General features: G+C 54.7%; 1 protein-coding gene and 1 pseudogene across 3 annotated transcripts in view; one reads left to right on the forward strand and one right to left on the reverse strand.

The window, feature by feature from the left end:
* Positions 1-1,516: 1,516 nt before the first annotated feature.
* The window catches only part of LOC136375105 (uncharacterized), a 72,503-nt gene continuing 54,529 nt past the window's right edge, over positions 1,517-19,490 (reverse strand). The window contains exons 2-3 of one of the 3 annotated variants that reach the window (XM_066340466.1): positions 6,109-6,190; positions 1,517-2,639 (exon numbers count right to left, since the gene is read on the reverse strand). In XM_066340466.1, the coding sequence (XP_066196563.1) occupies positions 1,638-2,639; positions 6,109-6,123 (1,017 nt within the window). In that variant the 5' untranslated portion in view covers positions 6,124-6,190 and the 3' untranslated portion in view covers positions 1,517-1,637. Of the gene's footprint in view, positions 2,640-2,944; positions 3,043-5,474; positions 5,723-6,108; positions 6,191-19,490 lie in introns of those variants that run through there. The other 2 variants (XM_066340465.1, XR_010746034.1) reach the window with 2 other exon arrangements.
* On the forward strand, positions 13,185-14,592 carry LOC136375108 (zinc finger protein 436-like; annotated as a pseudogene).

A 19,490-nucleotide genomic window follows, 5' to 3' on the forward strand; every position in this document is an offset into this window, starting at 1 on the left:
CTTTATATGGTATCCAGCCTGACATGCTAACAGGTAACAGACCCTATGCAACAACCAATGTTCAGCTCACCTTTCCGTTGGAGGTTCATCAGCTGTCTCAATTGCTAGCCCACAAGGCATTGCTTTTAGTTCCAGATAGGAAAAAAATAGCACCCTATTCTACAATAAAGCAGGGTGCCACAGAACCATATGGACAATTTATGGATAGATTGTCGGCTGCTCTGAAGCATGCACCAGATATGACACCAGAGGTACAAGAACATTTGCTTCGCTCTCTAGCCTTTGAGAATGCCAATGCACGTACAAGGACCATTTTAGCCACTCTTCCACAAGGCAGTCCAGTGGATGAAATGTTAGTGCTGGCAACACGAGCAGAGCAAAATAGTCAGACTGCAGCACTTGCAACAGCCGTCCACGATGCTGTGGAAAACCAAGGTCACATCATTGCAGCTGCCTTGTCAGGTGGATCCAGTGGGAAAAGCAAGCGTTCTAACTGCAATAACAAATTGCTACATCGACGCAGGATTACTTGTTACAAATGTGGCGAATCTGGTCATACAAAGCAGACTTGTCAAAAGGCTGTGTGGTGCCAAAGATGTAATAAGGACAATCATACGACCGAACTTTGTCGCAATTCGGGAAACTTCAAACGCAGCGCGCTGAGGCAGCGTGCCAGGACATAAATCAAGGCCTCGGTCCATGAGACCCCAACAATGCCTTCTTAGTAAAGAACAGACCTGCTACTCGGGGAAGCCTCGGGGTGGACATTTACACAGCAGAAGAAGTTACCCTAAAAGGTAACGAAGTCACTGAAATTCCCACAAATGTTTATGGTCCAATGTACAGTACTGATTCTTTGATTGGTGCTATTTTGCTTGGAAGATCCTCCACAGGCAAACAGGGTGTAATTGTGCTTCCAGGACCTATCGATGCAGATTACACAGGTCAAATTCATATCTTGGCATTTACTGTGAGGCCACCCATGACAATCCCAAAAGGTAGCAGGATTGCTCAAATTGTAGCATTTGAAAATCTTCTGCCACAATGTCAGCGTCCAAAAGAGTCAAATGAAATTGAAAGAGGAGACAAGGGGTTTGGATCAACCGGTCATGAGGTATTCCTTGTCCTGGACTTAAAGAAATGACCAACCGAGCCTGTAATGTTGCAACGTGGCCTTCATTCCATTCAGTTGAGCCTTTTGATTGACACTGGATCGGATGTTTCGATATTGAACAGCAAGTATTGGCCATCTACTTGGCCCTTGAAACCTCGTGATACCAACATTCTGGGAGTGGATGGACTGAAAATTCCCTCCATGAGTAAAGACCCTATTCGTGTCACCTTCTTAGGCGAACATGTTGTTGCAACTTATTTGTATGTAATGCCTTTACCTCCACAGCTTCAGGGACTGTTGGGCAGAGATGTGTTATCTCAGCTTGGTGTCCAAATAACTACGGAGCAGCATTTTTCCTAACAGCCACTGCAGAGCAGCCGCCCATTTTAAAAATCACCTGGTTGTCTGACACTCCTGTTTGGGTTGAGCAGTGGCCGATGACTGAAAATAGGCTGCAGATTGCTGAGTTGATCAGGAAAGGTAGGGATGGAATTGTAGAAATAGATGGGAAAGAACCGGCACCCTATGATGTCACACTGGTGACCTCACTGACCCCCAGCAGCCTCGGGATGTCCTCCATGGCTTTTTGGCACCGCTCGGCCACTATGGGGCCAATGGGGCTATCACGGACATTAAAGCCAGTAAAGGTCAGACAGAGGCATATACGGATTTCCTTAAGTGTCCCCACCAGGTGATCCTTGGTCAGGCGGGCGCTGGCCTCCCACAGCCAGTCAGCCCCACACAGCCGCTTGGCCTCGACCAGCGCAGCATCGGGGTCATCAGGGGACTCCTCCTCTGTCCACTCCTCGCTGCCCTCGAGGCCATCGAGCCAGGAATCCAGGTCCCAGGGGAACCCGGTGCCTCCGTCACACGTATCTATGAAGCGCTCCAGCAGCTCCCGGGCCTCCTTCACCTGCTGTCCTCTACTGGTGGCCACCTCCACCTGCCTGGTGGCCACCATGGGCTCTTCCCTGCCCTCAGTAGCCGCCGCCACAGGGGCATCGTGGGCGACCATTGCCGAGGGCAGGGCCACTGATGGCTGTGGGGCTGTGGCCACCAGGCTGTCCCCAGCTGTCCCTTGGCTAGGGGGGATCTTGTCCCACAGGTCCCTGGCCAGGCTGGTGGCAGTGGCCTCAGCAGGATCCTTGTTGGTGGCCTTGTTGATGGCCTCGTTGGTGGCCTCGGCAGTGTCCTCACCCTCCAAGGTGCTGAAGATCTTCATGGCGACCACGTACACCTTGTCCCAGCTGTGTTGGAGGATTTCCACTGACTCCTGCCAGACTCTCTCTGCGGTTGTCACATCGGCCTTGGTGGGCCTCGGGGTGGCCCTGAGGATGGCCAGGCCCTGGCGCACAAAGATGACAGCGACGTGGTCCAGGGTGCTCTGCAGGGTCCAGGTCAATCCCGACAGGTCTCTGTGCAGGGACTCTGGGTACAGGAGCGGCCATACATCCTTGTGTGGCGTGGTCACGGTGGCCGCCAGCTCACCCAGGATGGCCACCATGGCCACCAGCGCCTCCAGATCCTGGGGAGGGGACAGGGACCTCGTGTCTTCCTGGGGTGACCTCCTGGGGTGGCTCCTGTTCCCTCCCAGGGTCCCCTTTGTCTCCTCCCTGGAGACCTCAGCTGTCCCCTCTGTCCCTTTGTCACCCCCTCATCCACTCTTGCCACTTCCCTGCCACCCTCTCTTGTCCCCTCCTGCCACTCTCAGTGCCCTTCACCCTCTGTCACCTCCACCCTTCCTCCCATGCCATCCTGTCCCCTCCTGCCAACCCCCCCTCCGTCTCCTCCCTTGTCCCCTCCCGCCCTCCTGGGCTGAGATTGTGGCACCTTGCGTGGGTCCATGTCTGCTGGACACAGTCTGGGGACACTCCAGGGACACTCCGGGTGGCGAACAGGACCTGATGACAGTCGCAGACACACGGGGTTGTGGCACAGCCGGGAGCAAACAGGAAGAGGAAACAGGAAGAAGTGACGTCACTGCCACAGCGTCACCATAGCAATGTCACCAGCCCGGTGTCCCCAGTTTCACTCCCATTGCCACCGTGCAGTGCCACCACCCCAGTGAGTCCCAGGGTCACCCCAGTGTCCCCAGTGCCACCCATGACATCAGCCCAGTGTCCCCAGTCCCCTCCCAGTGTGCCCATCCTGGGGCAGCAGAAGATCTGAACTGGTCTGAACTGGTTCATACTGGTCTATACTGGTCAGGGCAGGTAGAAGTCTCTACTGGTCTCTATATACACATACTGCTCTGTACTGGCCTAAACTGGTTTATACCACTCTATACTGGTCCACACTGGTCCATACTGGTTTTTATTCACACACAGCCTCTGGCAGCACCATCAGCCCCACGGCCAGCCCTTGCCCAGCCCAGAGCCCAACTCATCCAAACTGCTCTGTACTGGTCTATACTGGTCTGTACTAGTCCATGCTGGCCTATACTGGTCCATACCGGTCTACACCTGTTCATACTCCTCCATACTGATCCATACTGGTTTATACTCGTCCATACTGGTCTATACTGTTCCATACTGGTTTGTACTGATCCATATGGATCCATACCACTTTTGACTCATGCCATTCGATCCCTTCGTTTCCTTTCAGGCCCCTCCCATTTCCACGTCCCCATTTCTCACCCCACCCATTTCAGCGAGCCTTTCCTGCCGCTCCTAGGCGACGCCCCGTCCTCTCCCCATTGGCCACCGTTCCTGTGGCCCCGCCTTTCTTTCCATGCTCCCATTCCCAATCCCCACTTCCTCCCCGCTCTGCCGCTCACCATTGGCTGCCATGTGTGGCCCCGCCCCTCTGTGGGCGTGACCAGAAGACGGGAGGCTCGCCGCAGCCGCGGCCCCGGGGGGTGGAGCCAGCCCGGCCCCGGCGGGGCCCAACGCGGGCCGGGGGCTCGGGGGAGCCCAGGGGCGAGGGGCTGGGGGCGTTCCGGGGGGTTCAGTTAATGGGGGGGCCTCGGGGAGTTCCGAGGGGGGGGTCTCAGTGAATGGGACGTCCCATGGGAGGGGGAGGGGCGGTGAGTGGGGGGGTCCTGGCGCACTGGGGGGGGCTCATGGATCGGAGGGGCCCCAGCACTTTGGGGGGCGTCGGTGAAGGGAGGGGGCAGTGAATCTGGGGGTCCCAGTGCGTTGGGGGCCCCAGTAAATTGGGGGGGGTCCCTGATGATAACGGGGGGGTGGAGGGGGCCATCGCCCAAGAAACCCCCGCCAGTGCTGGGGACCCCCCTGTGCCCCCCAAGTCCCGCTCGGGCCCCCCCAGTCCTGGCGCTGTTCCCGGGGGGTGAAAGGGGAGGAGCCGGACCCCCTGGGATGGGTGGGGGGCACAAAAGGGGGTCCGGGCCTCATGCTCGGGGGGGGTCGGTACACGAGGGGGGGTCCAGTCCCAGTCCTCGTGAACAGGGAGGGTCCCAGTGCACGAGGATGATGAGGATGGTGATGGGTGAGGGTCCCGGTGCTTGAGGGAGGGGCTGGTCCTGGTGCAGTTGGGTCCCGATGCTCGGGGGTGTCCCTGGTGGGTGTCCGAGGGTGGCGTGTGACACAGAGAAAGACCCTGGGGACACCGAGGACCCTCGCACGGGGGCGGGGCCGCTCCCGGTGACACACGAGGGGCTCTTGGTGGCACGAGGAGCTGGGGACACTCTAGTGTCCTCAAGTCTCCCCAGTGACACCACTGTCCCGATGATGTCACAACAGTGTCATGACTGTCCTCCAGCAGCCTGGGGATGTCTTCGATGGCTCTTTGGCAGCGCTCGGCCACCGCACGGCCACGGGGGCCACCAGGGCCACCGGAGCTGCCACTGGGACTCAAGAGGAGGAAGTCGATTTCCCCAAGTGTCACCAACAGGTGACGCCTGGCCAGGCGGGCGCTGGCCTCACACAGCAGCTTGGCCTTGGCCACCATGGCTGCCAAGGCCTTGGGGACATTGCGGGACACCTCCTCTGTCCCCTCCAGGGCAGCCTCAATGTGCCCAAGCCCACGCAGCAGCTCCAAGGGGAGCACCTTGGCTTTAGAACACGCGACCTCCAAGTGCTTCAGCAGCTCCAGGGCCTCCTTCTGCCGCTGTCCCCTCCTGGTGGCCATCACAGCCTCTTCCCTGGCCTTGGTGGCCACCACCAAGGGCAGGGCCACTGACGGCTGTGGGGCTGCGGTCACCTGGTTGTCCCCAGCTGTCCCTTGGCTGGGAAGGGTGTCATCCTGCAGTTCTCCCAGCCTGGACTGGTGGTGGTGGCCTCGTCGGTGGCCTGAGATCTTCCAGGTATTGCAGAGCTCAGTGGCCTTGCACTCCAGCAGGTACCAGTTCTCCTCGAGCAGGCGCAATGACCCCTGCCAGGCTCTGACCGTGGCTCTCATATCAGCCCAGGTGACCCCCGAGGTGGCCTCGAGAGCGGCCACGGCCTGATCCAGGGAGGTGACACCATGCTGGTCCAGGACATTGACACTGGGGTGGTCCAGGGTGTCCCGGAGGGTCCAGGTGAAGTCCCTCAGTTTTTTATGCAGAGACTCTGGGTACAGGAGCGGCCACACGCGCCTGCGTGGCACGGTCACAGTGGCTGCCAGCTCACCCAGGGTGGCCACTGGGGCCACCAGAGCCTCCAGCACCTGGGGAGGGGACACCTGGGGAGGGGACACGGGAGGTGGCGGGGTCCTCATGGCACTTGTGGCTTCCTAGATTGGCCTCTGTGCCCTCCCGGGGTCCCTTTGTCCCCTCCCTGGAGGGCTCAGCTGTCCCCTCTGTCCTTTTGTCACCCCCTTGTCCCCCCTGCCACCCCAAGCTGTCCCCTCTGCCACCTCCCGCTGTCCTTCCTGCCACCCCCTGCCACCCCCCTGCTGTCGCTTCCCCGCCACCATCCTCACTTCCTTTCACCCCTCTGTCACCTTCTCCCTTCCTCCCACCTCTTCCTGTCCCCTTTGCAGTCCCCTGTCCCCTCTACTACCCCCATGTCCCCCCTGTCCCCTTCCACCACCCCGCGCCGGGATTGCCGCACCTCGCGGGGCTCCATGGCCGCTGGGAACACGGCGGGGACGCCTTGGGGACACTCTGGGGACACTCCGGGGGGCAAACAGGATCTGATGACAGTCGCAGACACACGGGGTTGTGGCACAGCCGGGAGCAAACAGGAAGAAGTGACGTCACTCCCCAGTGTCACCATAGCAATGTCACCAGCCCGGTGTCCCCAGTCTCACCCCAGTGTCCCCACCCCCATTGTCTCTGTGCCAGTGCCACTCCCCAGTGAGTCCCAGGGTCACCCCACTGTCCCCAGTGCCACCCATGGCATCAGCCCAGTGTCCCCAGTCCTCTCCCAGTGTCCCCATCCCAGGGCGGCAGAAGATCTGAACTGGTTCATACTGGTCTATACTGGTCTATATTGCTCTATAACTGATCAGGGCATGGGAAACTCCATCGTGGTCTGTACAAATGCATACTGGTCTGAACTGGTCTGAACTGGTCCCTACTGCTCTCAGCTGGTCCATGCTGGTCCATACTGCTCTATAGTGGCTCATACTGGTCTATACTGGTTTACACTGTCCCTACTGGTCTAATCTGGTCTATACTGGCCAGGGCAGGTAGAAGTCTCTACTGGTCTGTATATATGCATACTGGTCTATACTGGTCTATACTGGTCCGAACTGGTCTATACCACTCTATACTGGTCCATACTGGTCCATACTGGTTTTCATTGACACACGGCCGCACACAGCACCATCAGCCCCATGGCCAGTCCGTGCCTGGCCCAGAGCCCAGCTCATCCAAACTGCTCTGTACTGGTTTATACTGGTCGGTACTGGTGTGTACTAGTCTATACTAGTTCATACTGTTCCATACTGATCCATACTGTTCCATACTGGTCTGTACTGGTCCATACGGGTCTGTACTGGTCCATACATATCCGTACAGGTTTTGACGCAGACCAGTAAATCCTCTCGGTTCCGTTCAGTCCCCGCCTGTTTCCACGCCCCATTTATGCCACGCCCATTTCTGCAATCTCTTCATGCCTATCCCAGGCCACGCCCTCTCCTCTCCTCATTGGTCATCGCTCCTGCGACCCCGCCTTTTTTCCCACGCCCTTCCTAATCCCTGCCCCCTCCCAGCTCCGCCGCTCACCATTGGCCACTCCTCGCTGCCACGCCCCCTATGGGCGGGGACAGAAGCCGGATGGGCGGTTAATGAAAGGCTCCGCGCAGCGGCGACCCCGGGGGTGGAGTCAGCCCGGCCCCAGCGGGGGGCCTCGGGGGGCCTCAGGGGGTGCAGCCGTCATGACCGCACGGGGGGGTCTGGGTGGGGTCCCAGGGATTGGGGGGGTCCTGCTGAGTGGGGGGGGCGCGGTGAGGGGTGTCCCATGGGTATGGGAGGGGCGGTGAGTGGGGGGACCTGGAGCACTGGGGGGAGCTCATGGATCGGGGGGGCAGTGAATGCGGGTCCCGGAGCATTGGGGGGCCCGGTAAATTGGGGAGCGTCTCTAGTGATAACGGAGGGTCCCGGCTGATAACAGGGGGGAAACAGGACCGAGCCCCGAGGGACCCCCCGGTGCCGGGGACCCCCCTGTGCCCCCCAGTCCCGCTCGGGCCCCCCCAGTCCCGGCGCTGTTCCCGGGGGTGAAACGGGAGGGGCCGAACCCCCGGGATGGGTGGGGGGCCCCACCTCACTTGGCTTTGGTTCGTTCTTCCCAACGCTGCGGGAAAACGACTTTGGGAGTTTTCTGCCACAAATCTCCCCCCGCCTCCGCTCAGCCCGAGGGCGTTGGGGATTTTCCCTTTCGGGGGAAATCAAAGCCATGCGCTGATGCTCCTAATTCGGGCCAGGAGAACCGACGGCTTTCCTCGGAGCCGGTGGCGGCGAACACGCAGGGCTGGGCCAGGCGGGCCGGGAGCTGCGGAGAACTTTGTGTTTTCAGCTCAATCCCGACTCGGGCCCGGGCCCGTCCCGGGGCTGTTCCTCATCTCCGGCTTTCCCCTCACACAGCCCGGGGGCGGGGCCTGAGAGCGCGGGGCGGGGCCGGGCCGTGTGCAGAGCCCGCCCCTCGCTGGCCGCCATTGGCCGATTCTGCCGTCAGTGCCGGTGGTGGCTGCGCGCTGATTGGGCGGAGCGGGGCCAAGCCCGGCCCCGGGGCCGCCCCCCGGGCGCCCGTGGCCGGTTGGAGGCGCCATTGTGGGAGCGCGTGTGCGACCCCGGGAGCGGCGGCAGCGGCCGGAGCCCGCTGAGGCGGCGGCGGAGCTCGGAGGCGGCCCCAGCGCAGGTGGGAGCCGCGCTCGCTTGTGCCGGGGCTCGGGGCCGGCTGCGGCCGGAGGGGGCGGCAGGGGGCTCTGGCGGCTTCCTTGTGCCGTGTGGGCGCCGTGTTGCCCGTGGCCTGAGGGCGCTGCGGGAGCGGCTGCCCGCGGTCTCCTTCCCGCCGCTGCCTCGGCAGGAGCCGGTGCCGGAGCAGCGCTGGCCCGTCCCGGTTCCCGTGGGTAGGACGGGGGTGGCCGCCCTGTCCCCGGGGCTGTGCGGGAACATTCCCGTCGCCAGAGGTTTGTGTCCCCAGAGGAGACCGAGGAGTCCTGTAAAAGTGACTTTATGGATGACCAAAGGGAGAGGCCGTGCGGCATTTGCCGTGGGCTCTCTCCAGTTGTTGTAGGACGCGGGCTCCTTTTTATCCTGATTTTCCCTTCTGCATCTCCCTGTCCCTTTGCCCAGTGGCGAAGGGACTTGGAAAGTTGCGACTTCCCGATCCGCCTCCGGCATGTCCTCGTTAATATGCACCCCGCTTTTGTGCAACATCCGATGTTCGTGGCTCTGTTCAATCTTTGTTCTTCTTCTCCATGGTCAGGAATTTCGCGGGAGCTTGGCTGAGCAGCAGTCCGTGTCAGTGAGTAACATTTTCTGGAAGTGATGATTTCTCCCGTTCCTTCCTCATCCCCAAGTCCCTGGCCCTATCTCCAAGCAGATTCACTCCCTGACTCTGTTTTTCCTTGCTGGGTGCCCTTTGGCTTTGGGCTCATAGTCAGTGAGCTCCTTCCCTGTCCTTCTGTAGCCGTGTGTGGCTCAGGAGGCCTGGCTGCCACCTGCATCCCCTTGCTCAGCTGCTGAATGAGCTGCCCTCAGCAAAGTGTCCTGCACGGCCCAAAGTGTTTTCTGTTTCACCACTTTTCTGTTGTCATGTATTAGCAAGCAGGATCTTAAATCATTTAATTTCCACACTGTCCTCCTCCTTCTGCTAATCGATAATCTGATCCCATCCCATGGTGAAATAAATGTTGCATTCTTCCTTTGAGTGGATTGGTGAGCTGGACTCAGGCGCTGGATCTGTCTGGTTGGTTTTTATTTCGAGGACATCTTGTAATCTAATTCTGCCATTGAGATGATCAGTGGGTTCTGTGGCTCCTGATCTGAATTGGTTCGGGTTCCCAGGGGCTGGTCCCTGGTGTTGTAGGATTTGTGCTGGTGTCTGTTTATCTTTTCCCCATTTTTGAGTGCTCCTTCAAAGCCAGGGCTGCATCAATTGATCTCTTTTGTCTAATGAAGTCATCACATACTTGGATTCCCAACTGATTTCTCTGAACTTGTGCTAGCACAAACCCTCCATTGGTCTAATGCTCCCTGTGTGACACAGACAGTGACAGCACATGTTGGAGTGGGGAGAGGGATGATTCCCCCCTCACTTATTGTAGTGAAGGTTTCACAACATTCTCCATTTGCTGTTTCCCTTTGCAGCCGAAGCAATTTGTGTTGCAGAGTCAGAAATCCTCACTGTGGGCTCTGCCTTTGGCTGTGCCAATTCCATCTGTGCAAGCAGGCAGAGCTTGGGCTGAGGGCCAGAGGGAATCAGCCCAATTCCTCCCCCAGGCAAGAAGAGCCTGGTGATTGTCCACACTTTTCCCCAGCAGTGTTAATTTGCATTTCTAAAGTTCCTTTCTTGGCTGCCTGGAAGGAAACTTCTCTTCCAGAGCAGCCTTCACTCACACGTTTCTCCCCCTCCTCCTGCTTCTTCTCCCGCTGTTTTTTTTTTTTTTTTTTTTTTTTTTTACCATATTCTAGTAAATGTTTACAAGTTAAAGCGTCACCTTTAAAGCTCTTCTAGTTTTGCCCAAACGCAATTGGCAATATAAAAATAGGATTATTAGGAAAAAAAATTTCTAATTTAATTCTAATGTAATTTTGTCACTGAAACTCTGGGAAGAACCAAAACTCTTCAACAGCGTTTCTAGTGTTAGAAAATCAAGGCATTACTTTATTCTGGCCAGGATGTGCAACAGAAATAATTTCTTCCACACATAGCCCGTGTGTGCAGAGAGAATAATTCTTTGACAAATGAGGTTCACTAGATTTAGCCTTAAATTTTTACAGTCCAAACCCCACAGAAATCCACTGATTCAATTTTCATTGTTTCCAGTTTGTGTAGTGCTTAGTATTTGGTTTCCTATAGGACCGGGATTTCTTTGGCTCTGATGTTAATTAGGTCGGCACTTATCAGTTTTCCAGATCAGGTGTCTCCAACTCTTCCAGGGGCAGTGTCTGGGGTAGGTGTTCCTTAATGTTTGCTGATGGTCGTTGATGTTTTGTTGATGGTCGCGGTCTTTGTGGGTGTCCTTTGAGCTATTCCCTGTCCATTGAGATGTTAAGCTCATCTCGGTTGAGTGGTGTAACATCCTCTAAAAATTCCCTTAAAATTCCTTTCTGCAAGGCAAAGGCAAAGCAAGTCTGACTAGAGAAGTAAATTTTAAAACATTTTTAAACTTGGTCTATTTCCCATCAATGTGATCCCATCGAGCCCAGTGTGTGAGTGTGACTGAGAGCCAGAGTGGAATTGTCCCGGTGCCTTCCCCAGCCCCTGTGGCAGTGCAGGCACAGAAAGGCCTGAAGCTCAAGCAGTGGCAGCAAGGCTTGGCCCCCAGTGTGTGGAGATGGCCGAGGAGGTGGCCAGGCAGACGATTCCAGCAGAGGATCTGTGGGCAGGCACAGGGGCTTCCCCCGCTGTGGAGCCCTGGCTGCTGCTCCGGTGCCTTCAGTGCTGCTCAGTCGTGGTGCAGTGTGGAATAAGGACTGCACGATTGGGAATTGTACAGCAGGTTTGTTTTATTCCAGCTCCAGGGACACAGAGGGGATATTTCCACCAATTGTGTGTGCTTAGCCGAGACAGGTTCCAGGTTTGAATACACTGAGATCCCACAGAACTCCAGCTCCCTGCCCACCCATTCTCTGCCCGTTCTCCACCTTCTTGGACTGTATATTACAATCAGTCTTTCATGGTGCTACGCCTTCTGGTGGTTGTGGTCAGGGGTGTCCTGATGAAGTAAGAAGTCTTCCTCGGTGTTGGCTATTGGACCTCCATCTCTGAGCAGATGCAGTGAAGGTTTGGCTAATTCCCAGGTCAGTTTTCTCAGGCCAAAACCAGGAGCCTGGTTCTTGCTGGTTTCTTAATCAAGTGGTTCTGCTTTATTGGGTCTTCACAATAGCTAAGTCCCTCTTTCCTGAGTTTTGACGATATACATCTTCTCTCTGTGGCCTTTGCCTAGCAACTAAATTCCTGTGAATTCTGTTCATTGGTCCTTCCTAACAAGTTACACTCCTGTGTGTTCTGGCACAAGTTGTTTCTCTCCTTGGGCTCTGGGCTTCATCCCTCAGGGGCTGTGGAAACTCTGCCATGGCCTTTGCCTTCAGCTCGGCCTTTTCCTCCTCCCTTCTTGCCTTCCCCTGCTGTGCCTTTGTGACCAAGTGCTGCAGGGGCTTCTTGTGGCCCTGGTGCAGCCCCCCTGAGTGCCTGTGGGTGCTCATCCTCTGACAGCTGCTGAGCTTTCTGCAAATCATTCCTTTCTCCAGCCACCCAAACCAAATCCTTACAAGATGACCTCGATCCCTCCGTGTATAATGCCCATTTGGCAGCCGTTCCTGGCTGCTGTCCCTTGTTCTCCCCGTGCCCTGCAGAGCCCGTATCCCAGAGCCGGGGCCTGTGGTGCCGCAGTGTCCCAAGGCGGCTCCCCCGGCGGGCAGGGCCGGCAGCTCCACGGGGCCGGGCAGCGGCCGGGGCGTCCCGCAGCCTCCTGGGGGCCGGGGGCCAGTGCCGGCCCTGCCCGGGGGGTGCTGGGGTCAGGCAGCGCCCGGCGCTGAGCCCCGGCTGCCCCACAGCCCCGGCCCGGCCCCGCAGCTCCCATGGGGTCTATTGAATTGTTGGAGTATGCAGCCTCCTTTTCATCCTGATTTTCCCAGCTGCATCTCCCTCTCCCTTTCCCCTTTGGCTGAAGTACTGGAGAGGTACAGATTTTCCAATTCACTTACCACATGCCCCCGTAATCTGCACCCCACTTCTGTATAGGTAATGATATTCAGAGCTCTGTTAAGTCTTTCTTCTTGTCGAAGCTGATGAATTTCGCAGGACCTTGGCTGAGCAGTAGTCTGTGTGGTCAGTTAATTACATTTTGTGGAACTGATGGCTTCTTCTGCCCCTTCCTCATGTTCAAGTGCTTGGCCCTATCTCCAAGCAGATTGTCAGCATCTGTTTGTAGAGACATTTTCCTCTTCTTCCTTTCATGGGGGTCCCCTGTTTGCGGGACATCGCCCTGGAGCAGGGTGTCGCCCCTTGCTGCAGCCCCACCCCTCTGGCAGCGCTCAGCCAATCAGAGAGGGCGGCACTGATGACTCACCAGTTGCCAGGCAGACCCGCAGCTCTCAGCGTTCCCCACCTGTGCCCCCCTCGGCCCCAGCGCCCCCCGCGAGGGGAATTTGGGGAGGTGGGAGGGGAGAGGTTTTATACGGGGATGAATCTTTATATATCAGAAAAGGCTTTGCCTGAATCTGCATGTATGGAGAGCCTTTGATCTGTCTTTATATCTGGAGGTCTTTTATGCTGAATCTTGGTGTTTCAGAGGTTTTCACAGACACACGGTGCCCATTGACTTGTAGAGAATAACTTGGGCGAGGAGGAACCCCCAGCCTAAGGTGCTCTCCTTTTGTTTTCTCCCCAAACCAGGATTTTTCATTCCCAAGGAGTGCCCAGATGGAGGAGGAGGAGGAAAAGCCCCGCAGATCCCGCAGGAGGAGGGTCTGGAAACCCAGCCCAGGGAGCAGTGAGGAGGAAAGGCCCCCCCGTGCCAGGAGGGCGGCCGGAGATCCAGCCGGAGCTCAGAGCTGGAGGAGAAGCCTCATGGAGGGGAGAAGCCCCACAAGTGCCTGGAATGTGGGAAGGGTTTCCGCCGTAACTAGAACTTGATCCAGCACCAGAGGGTTCACACTGGGGAACGGCCCTATGAGTGTGGGGAGTGTGGGAAGAGCTTCAAGGACAGCTCCATCCTGATCCAGCACCAGGTGACGCACACTGGGGAAAAACCCTATGACTGTGGGGAATGTGGGAAGAGCTTCAGAACAAGCTCCCACTTGATCCGGCACCGGGTGATCCACACAGGGGAAGGACCCTACACCTGCTTGGAATGTGGGAAGAGCTTTGGATGGAGCTCCGACCTGAGGATTCACCAGCGCATCCACACTGGGGAGACGCCCTACGAGTGTCCCGAGTGTGGGAAGATGTTTCAGTCCAGCTCCAGTCTCCATGTCCATCAACGGATTCACACGGATGAGAGGCCCTTCCGCTGCCCTGACTGTGGGAAGGGCTTCAATCAAAACTCACACCTCATCAGCCACTGGCACATCCACACCGGGGAGAGGCCCTACGAGTGTCCGCAGTGTGAGAAGAGGTTTCAGACCAGCTCCATTCTCCTTGTCCATCAGCGGATTCACACGGATGAGAGGCCCTTCCGCTGCCCCGACTGCGGAAAGGGCTTCAAGCACAAGTCACACCTCATCAGGCACCAGCGCATCCACACCAAGTAGAGGCCCTACGAGTGTGCCAAATGTGGAAAGAGCTTCTCCAGGAGCTCAGCCCTGACCCAACACCAACAGCGGCACCGTCAGGGAATTCTTACGAGTGCCCCAAGTGCAGGAAGAGCTTCGTGTGCTGCTCCAGCTCCATCCCCCACGGGAGGATCGGCGTTGGATGATCCCCAGTGACCCCCGTTGGGCAGAGCCCTGGTGATTCATGGTCCTGGTGATCCGTGTTGGGAAAACTACTGGCTGGGGGTGCTCCATATCTTCCTGACTCCCCGTGGACACCTGGATGAATGCAGGGGCAGGAACGTCCATCGGGACACAGACCAACACTGGGAATTCCTTGGGGAGGGCAGATCTGTTGACTTCCTATCCCAGAAATTCTTTTGTGTTCACTCCTGTCTTCTGCTGGCATCGAGGAATACTGGATAGTTTTGGAGATCTTTTCCAACCTCAGGGATTCCACAATTTTGATTTGCTGTTGCCCGAGGGCATCTTTTGCAGTCACATGGTGATGATCTCGGGCAAATACCAAGATTTTGGAGAGAGTGGGGTGGAAACCCCTCCAGAAATGTTCTTCCCTCCCTCCCAAGAATGTGGATTTTCAGCCGACATGGACAGGGAAATGCTTTTCTTTTGGCCTTGATTTGCGTTTCATTTCTCTTCATCCATTTTAATATCCGATGTCGCTGTTAGGGACATGGAAGAACGAGCAGGCAGCAGAAAGGTCAGCAGGGAAAGCTCTCTCCACTTTAATTCTCTTTATATCCATCTTATATACACTTTTACAAGCAGGCCAAAGATTGGCTACACAGGTAGCCACCTCTTCAACCTCGTTGATGATCATCACCATCAATCTTCTTTATCCTCCCAAAGGAGAAATACGTAAACAAAATAGATAAATTCTAAAAATGCACATAGTTTTCTTGAAGCTGCGTGGCAACAAAATCCAAAGAGTGTAAAGCAGCCAAACTTGGGGCGACATCTCACCCTTTTACCGTTAAAAAAAAGAAAAAAGGAAAGAGAAAATTAACAATGTTAAATTTCTTTACATGGAAAGGACATCAGAGTGGCCACTCATGTCATCAACATCCAAGTTGTCACTCAGTGGTTCCTCCACTTGTTGACCTTCATTTCGGTCACGGATTCTTGCTTTCAATATGACAGGGTCATTAGAATACTGCAGCACCTTACTGTGCCTGATGGCACACAAAACCTTTGCCAATCCATTGTGCGGGGTTCATCCTGCATTCCCTGTTTTTGTTTTGAAGAACCCAGCCTCAGGGGCACAACACAGGGACTTCAGCAAATGAAATAACGCAACATTGCTGACCCCCTTCAAAACTGAATGACCCAACCTCTGTGCCATGTCGGCCACAGAAACGGAATCCATGACTAAAATGAAAGGTTCCTGGGAAAACATTGGAAATGCCATGATGGCAGCCCTCAGTTCAACCAGCTGGGCTGCCCCATCCTCATGATCTTCCAAAACTTGACCCCTAGATCCATCCTTCCAAGCAGCAATGGCCTGTCGTGTCCTTCCCGAACTGTCTGTAGAGACGGTGGGTCCTTGCACTGGCTTCTGACCATTTTTGGGCCGCAAAGGAATTTTAAAGAATTTTGCCACTTGATATAGCTCATGGCTGGGCAGATGAAAAGCGACCTGCCCTGAAAAATTTCCCAGAGCATTTGGCAGAGAAACACTGCCTGCAAAGCTCCAGTCAAATTTCTCCCACAGCACCGAGAGTATGAATTTTGTGAGATCCTCACCCATCAATTGCAAGCACTGTTGCCTGCATTAATTATCAATTGAGCAATGAGCTCAAACAATGTGTTTGCAGTCTTTTGCGGCTGATGGGGCAGGAAGACCCAGTCCGAGACATGCAAGGGATCGGACCATTCATCATTCCATCGGCCAGTGATACCTGTAGGATGCAAATGAATCACAAAAAACAGTATTTCAGAGTCACAATAAGGATCAATCGGGAAGCATGGTGGGTGATGGCACATCAGCCTGCAACATCCCCAGGCTGTCCACCACGGCATTAACTTTCTGTCTTGTAACAACCTCCATGTCCCAGACTTCTTTTCGATGCAGAAAACAGGAGTGTTCCAGGGACTGGTAGAAGGTTCCAGATGATCCTGGTTTAACAGCTCTTGAACCAAGCTCACGAAGGGCGACAAATTTGTCTTGAGAGAGAGTCCATTCCAGAGGCCAAGGGGCAAGGGAGAGAACAGCGAAGTCTGCTACACAGACAGGGTAAAACAGAGGAACACCCCTCTGACCCCAGTGGTCAACTCAGAAATCCACCACAGAGAGAAATACGAAAACAATCTAATCTGTTTATGTTACATGCGTGAGAATCTCCAGTACAAGAATGTCAATCTAATCAGAAGGCTGAAAATCAGGGTGACACCTTCCCTTCCCTTCCCTTCCCTTCCCTTCCCTTCCCTTCCCTTCCCTTCCCTTCCCTTCCCTTCCCTTCCCTTCCCTTCCCTTCCCTTCCCTTCCCTTCCCTTCCCTTCCCTTCCCTTCCCTTCCCTTCCCTTCCCTTCCCTTCCCTTCCCTTCCCTTCCCTTCCCTAACCTTCCCTAACCTTCCCTAACCTTCCCTAACCTTCCCTAACCTTCCCTTCCCTAACCTTCCCTAACCTTCCCTTCCCTTCCCTTCCCTAACCTTCCATTCCCTAACCTTCCCTAACCTTCCCTAACCTTCCCTTCCCTAACCTTCCCAAACCTTCCCTTCCCTTCCCTAACCTTCCCTAACCTTCCCTAACCTTCCCTAACCTTCCCTAACCTTCCCTTCCCAAACCTTCCCAAACCTTCCCAAACCTTCCCTTCCCTTCCCTTCCCTAACCTTCCCAAACCTTCCCAAACCTTCCCTTCCCAAACCTTCCCTTCCCTTCCCAAACCTTCCCATCCCATCCGAAACCTTCCCAAACCTTCCCTCTTTTACTACTGCCATTAACTTTCTCATCCCTTGCTTACACCTTTCTTCTCGATTGCTGAAAACCCTCCGTGCCTCATCTAACGAGCCCTCTAAATTCCTTCCCTCTCTTCATCCCATTATTTTTCTCTCCTGTTTCGTTTCCACCCAAATCTCTTCTCACACTTTCATCCAGTCTTTTCCCAGTCTTTTGCTTTTACACTCCACATCTCCAGAGCTACATGTGATCTTCCACAAAAGCACTCTAAACTCTCTGGTTCGGGGTCCTCTTCACCCTGTTCCCCACACTGGGCACAAGCACTGTGTCTTCTGCTCAGGGAACAGCAGCACTGCTCTCCACAGGACCCACACTTAACCAACACCCACGCTGGCTGCGCCCTTGCCTGCAGAAACAGATGGTCCCACTCCTCTTCGTCTGGATATTCAGACCTTTTTGGTGCAGGCTGCTTTTAGTCTAACGCAACCACATGCCCTGCAGAACTCCTGTGTAGTCCCTCTAAATAAACCTGCTGGTGTCCCCCCTTATCACACAATTACTTTCGGAGTCACAAACTCCCAAGGGTCGAGCCCAAACCACTGGGGAGAGGGACCTCTTCCAGTTGTCTCACCGTGGTTGGAATTGTCACCATTGTCACCAAGGCACTGTCTGTGGCGAGGCACACTCAACAAAAAGCAACAGTCACAGCAAAAACATGAAGACAAACAGCAATAACCCAGAACAGCATTTATCACATAAACCCTGAAGGCAACATTCACATTGCCTTTAAATTAAAAAACAACAACAACAACAACAAAAAGAAACAAACAAACAAACAAACAAAAATATAAAAAAGTGCCCAGCAGTAACTAAAAAAACTTGGCAATTTATCAAATAAACCATAAAGACAACACCACAACAAAAAGCATTAAAACAAACAGCAGTAGAAAAACCCACAGCACTTAATCAAACCAACCTTAAAGACAATACCACAAATAATCCCTATAGAAAGTGCTCCATCAAAGTAAAACGCAAAATCCCTTAAGAACAGAACTTCTGGCAACCAACACTGAACAAACCCTTAAACAACAGGCGGTGAAAGAAAAAATGAAAAGTAAAAATGCAAAGAGGTCAAAGAGTTCCCTCGTGCACATGGTAAGAAAGGAATATATACATATATAATGTGGAAGTTTGATGCAATTATGACTTTGGACACAAGATGCCAGTATTACCTCAAAAATACACCACAGCTCCCAAAACCACGATCACCTCACACGAGCTTTTCGGGTCCGCACAGAACCAAACACGAAACACATCTGGGCTTTTAAAACTCACCCACAGAACCAACCAGCAGCAATAAAACAGGAATTTGCTTGATTCACCCCCAGAACCGTTTGTGGCCAATCCACGGTGGGGAAGTGTTTTCTTTATCTCTTCCATGACCCATCCCTCGTAACGCCAGGGGGATATCTATGGTTTCCTGTTTTTGTTTGTTTGTTTTGTATTACTACTTTTTTATTCTTAATACTCCCCGTTAAAGGCTGTTATTCCTGCCCCCATACCTTTACCTGAGAGCCTCTTGTATTGTAATAAGTCAGCTGAGACTGACACACGGAAAGACTCTGAAACTCAGAGACAGAGTGAGTGTTAAAGCAGGAATGTGATTTATTCAGCGCCGGGCGCGATGTGGGACAGCTCCCAAAGGCCAGCGCAGCCCCTCGCCCACTCCTGTTCTCTTTTACCCTCTCGAATGTTCCAGACACATCAAGTCTCCCAATAGCCCTGTGCATATTCATTCCCTGGCTCCACCCTCCCCGCTCCGTGTGCCGATCGTCTCATCAGTCCTGTGCCTGCGCAGGTGTCTCTGGGGGGCGTCTCTGGGGTCTCGGGGATGAAGAGGAATAGTCTTCCTCAGAGATGAACTTCTGACCCCGCTGCCTTGCGCCTGCCCAGCGATCCTCTGGTCACAGTCCGAGCTCTAAGGCCGGGTTTGTCTGGCCCTGGGGGCCCAAGGCCCCTCGTCATCTCAGGACCTCTGGTAATCTTGTGTTCTTGTCTCCTGTTCTGGTCAGCATCTGTCACCATCCGCTAATGCAAGCGGGAATCGAGATGGTTCATTAACTGATCTCAGAGTGCAGAAAACAACACAGAGGGCATTTCAGTATTCATCAAAACAAATGCACTTTTATTAGTGCCATCAGCAAACGCCATAGAAGGATTTGAAGGGAAACAAAGGACAGCGAGAAAAGAGAAAGAGGAGGTGGGTAACAGCCACCAACAAAGAGATGAAATCCTCGTGGTCCGGCCAATCGATCCGTCTTCTTCCATGGGGAGGTCTCAAAAGTCTTTGGTTAACTCAGGGCTCCTCATAGTCCTTTCCAAAGCGACAGGCAGTTGGCCAAAAGGTGGGGAGATCATTACAGTGTGTTTGTTTTGAGAACTCAGAACAGGCACAGCAGTCAGCAGGTGTAGTGTTAACTCAGAACAGGTACAGCCGTCAGCAGGTGCAGCCAATTCACCGTGACTTTCCCATTGTTCCTGCTCAGGTTCTGATGTTCCCATGGAAATGAGTGCTGAGTTTTTCCACTGAACACACCTGCAGGCAACAGTTGGCAAACGTCCCACCTCAGCCAGGCCAGCACTCCTGTGC

This window comes from Sylvia atricapilla, unplaced genomic scaffold (genome assembly GCF_009819655.1).
Source record: "Sylvia atricapilla isolate bSylAtr1 unplaced genomic scaffold, bSylAtr1.pri scaffold_91_arrow_ctg1, whole genome shotgun sequence".
Lineage (NCBI taxonomy): Eukaryota > Metazoa > Chordata > Aves > Passeriformes > Sylviidae > Sylvia > Sylvia atricapilla.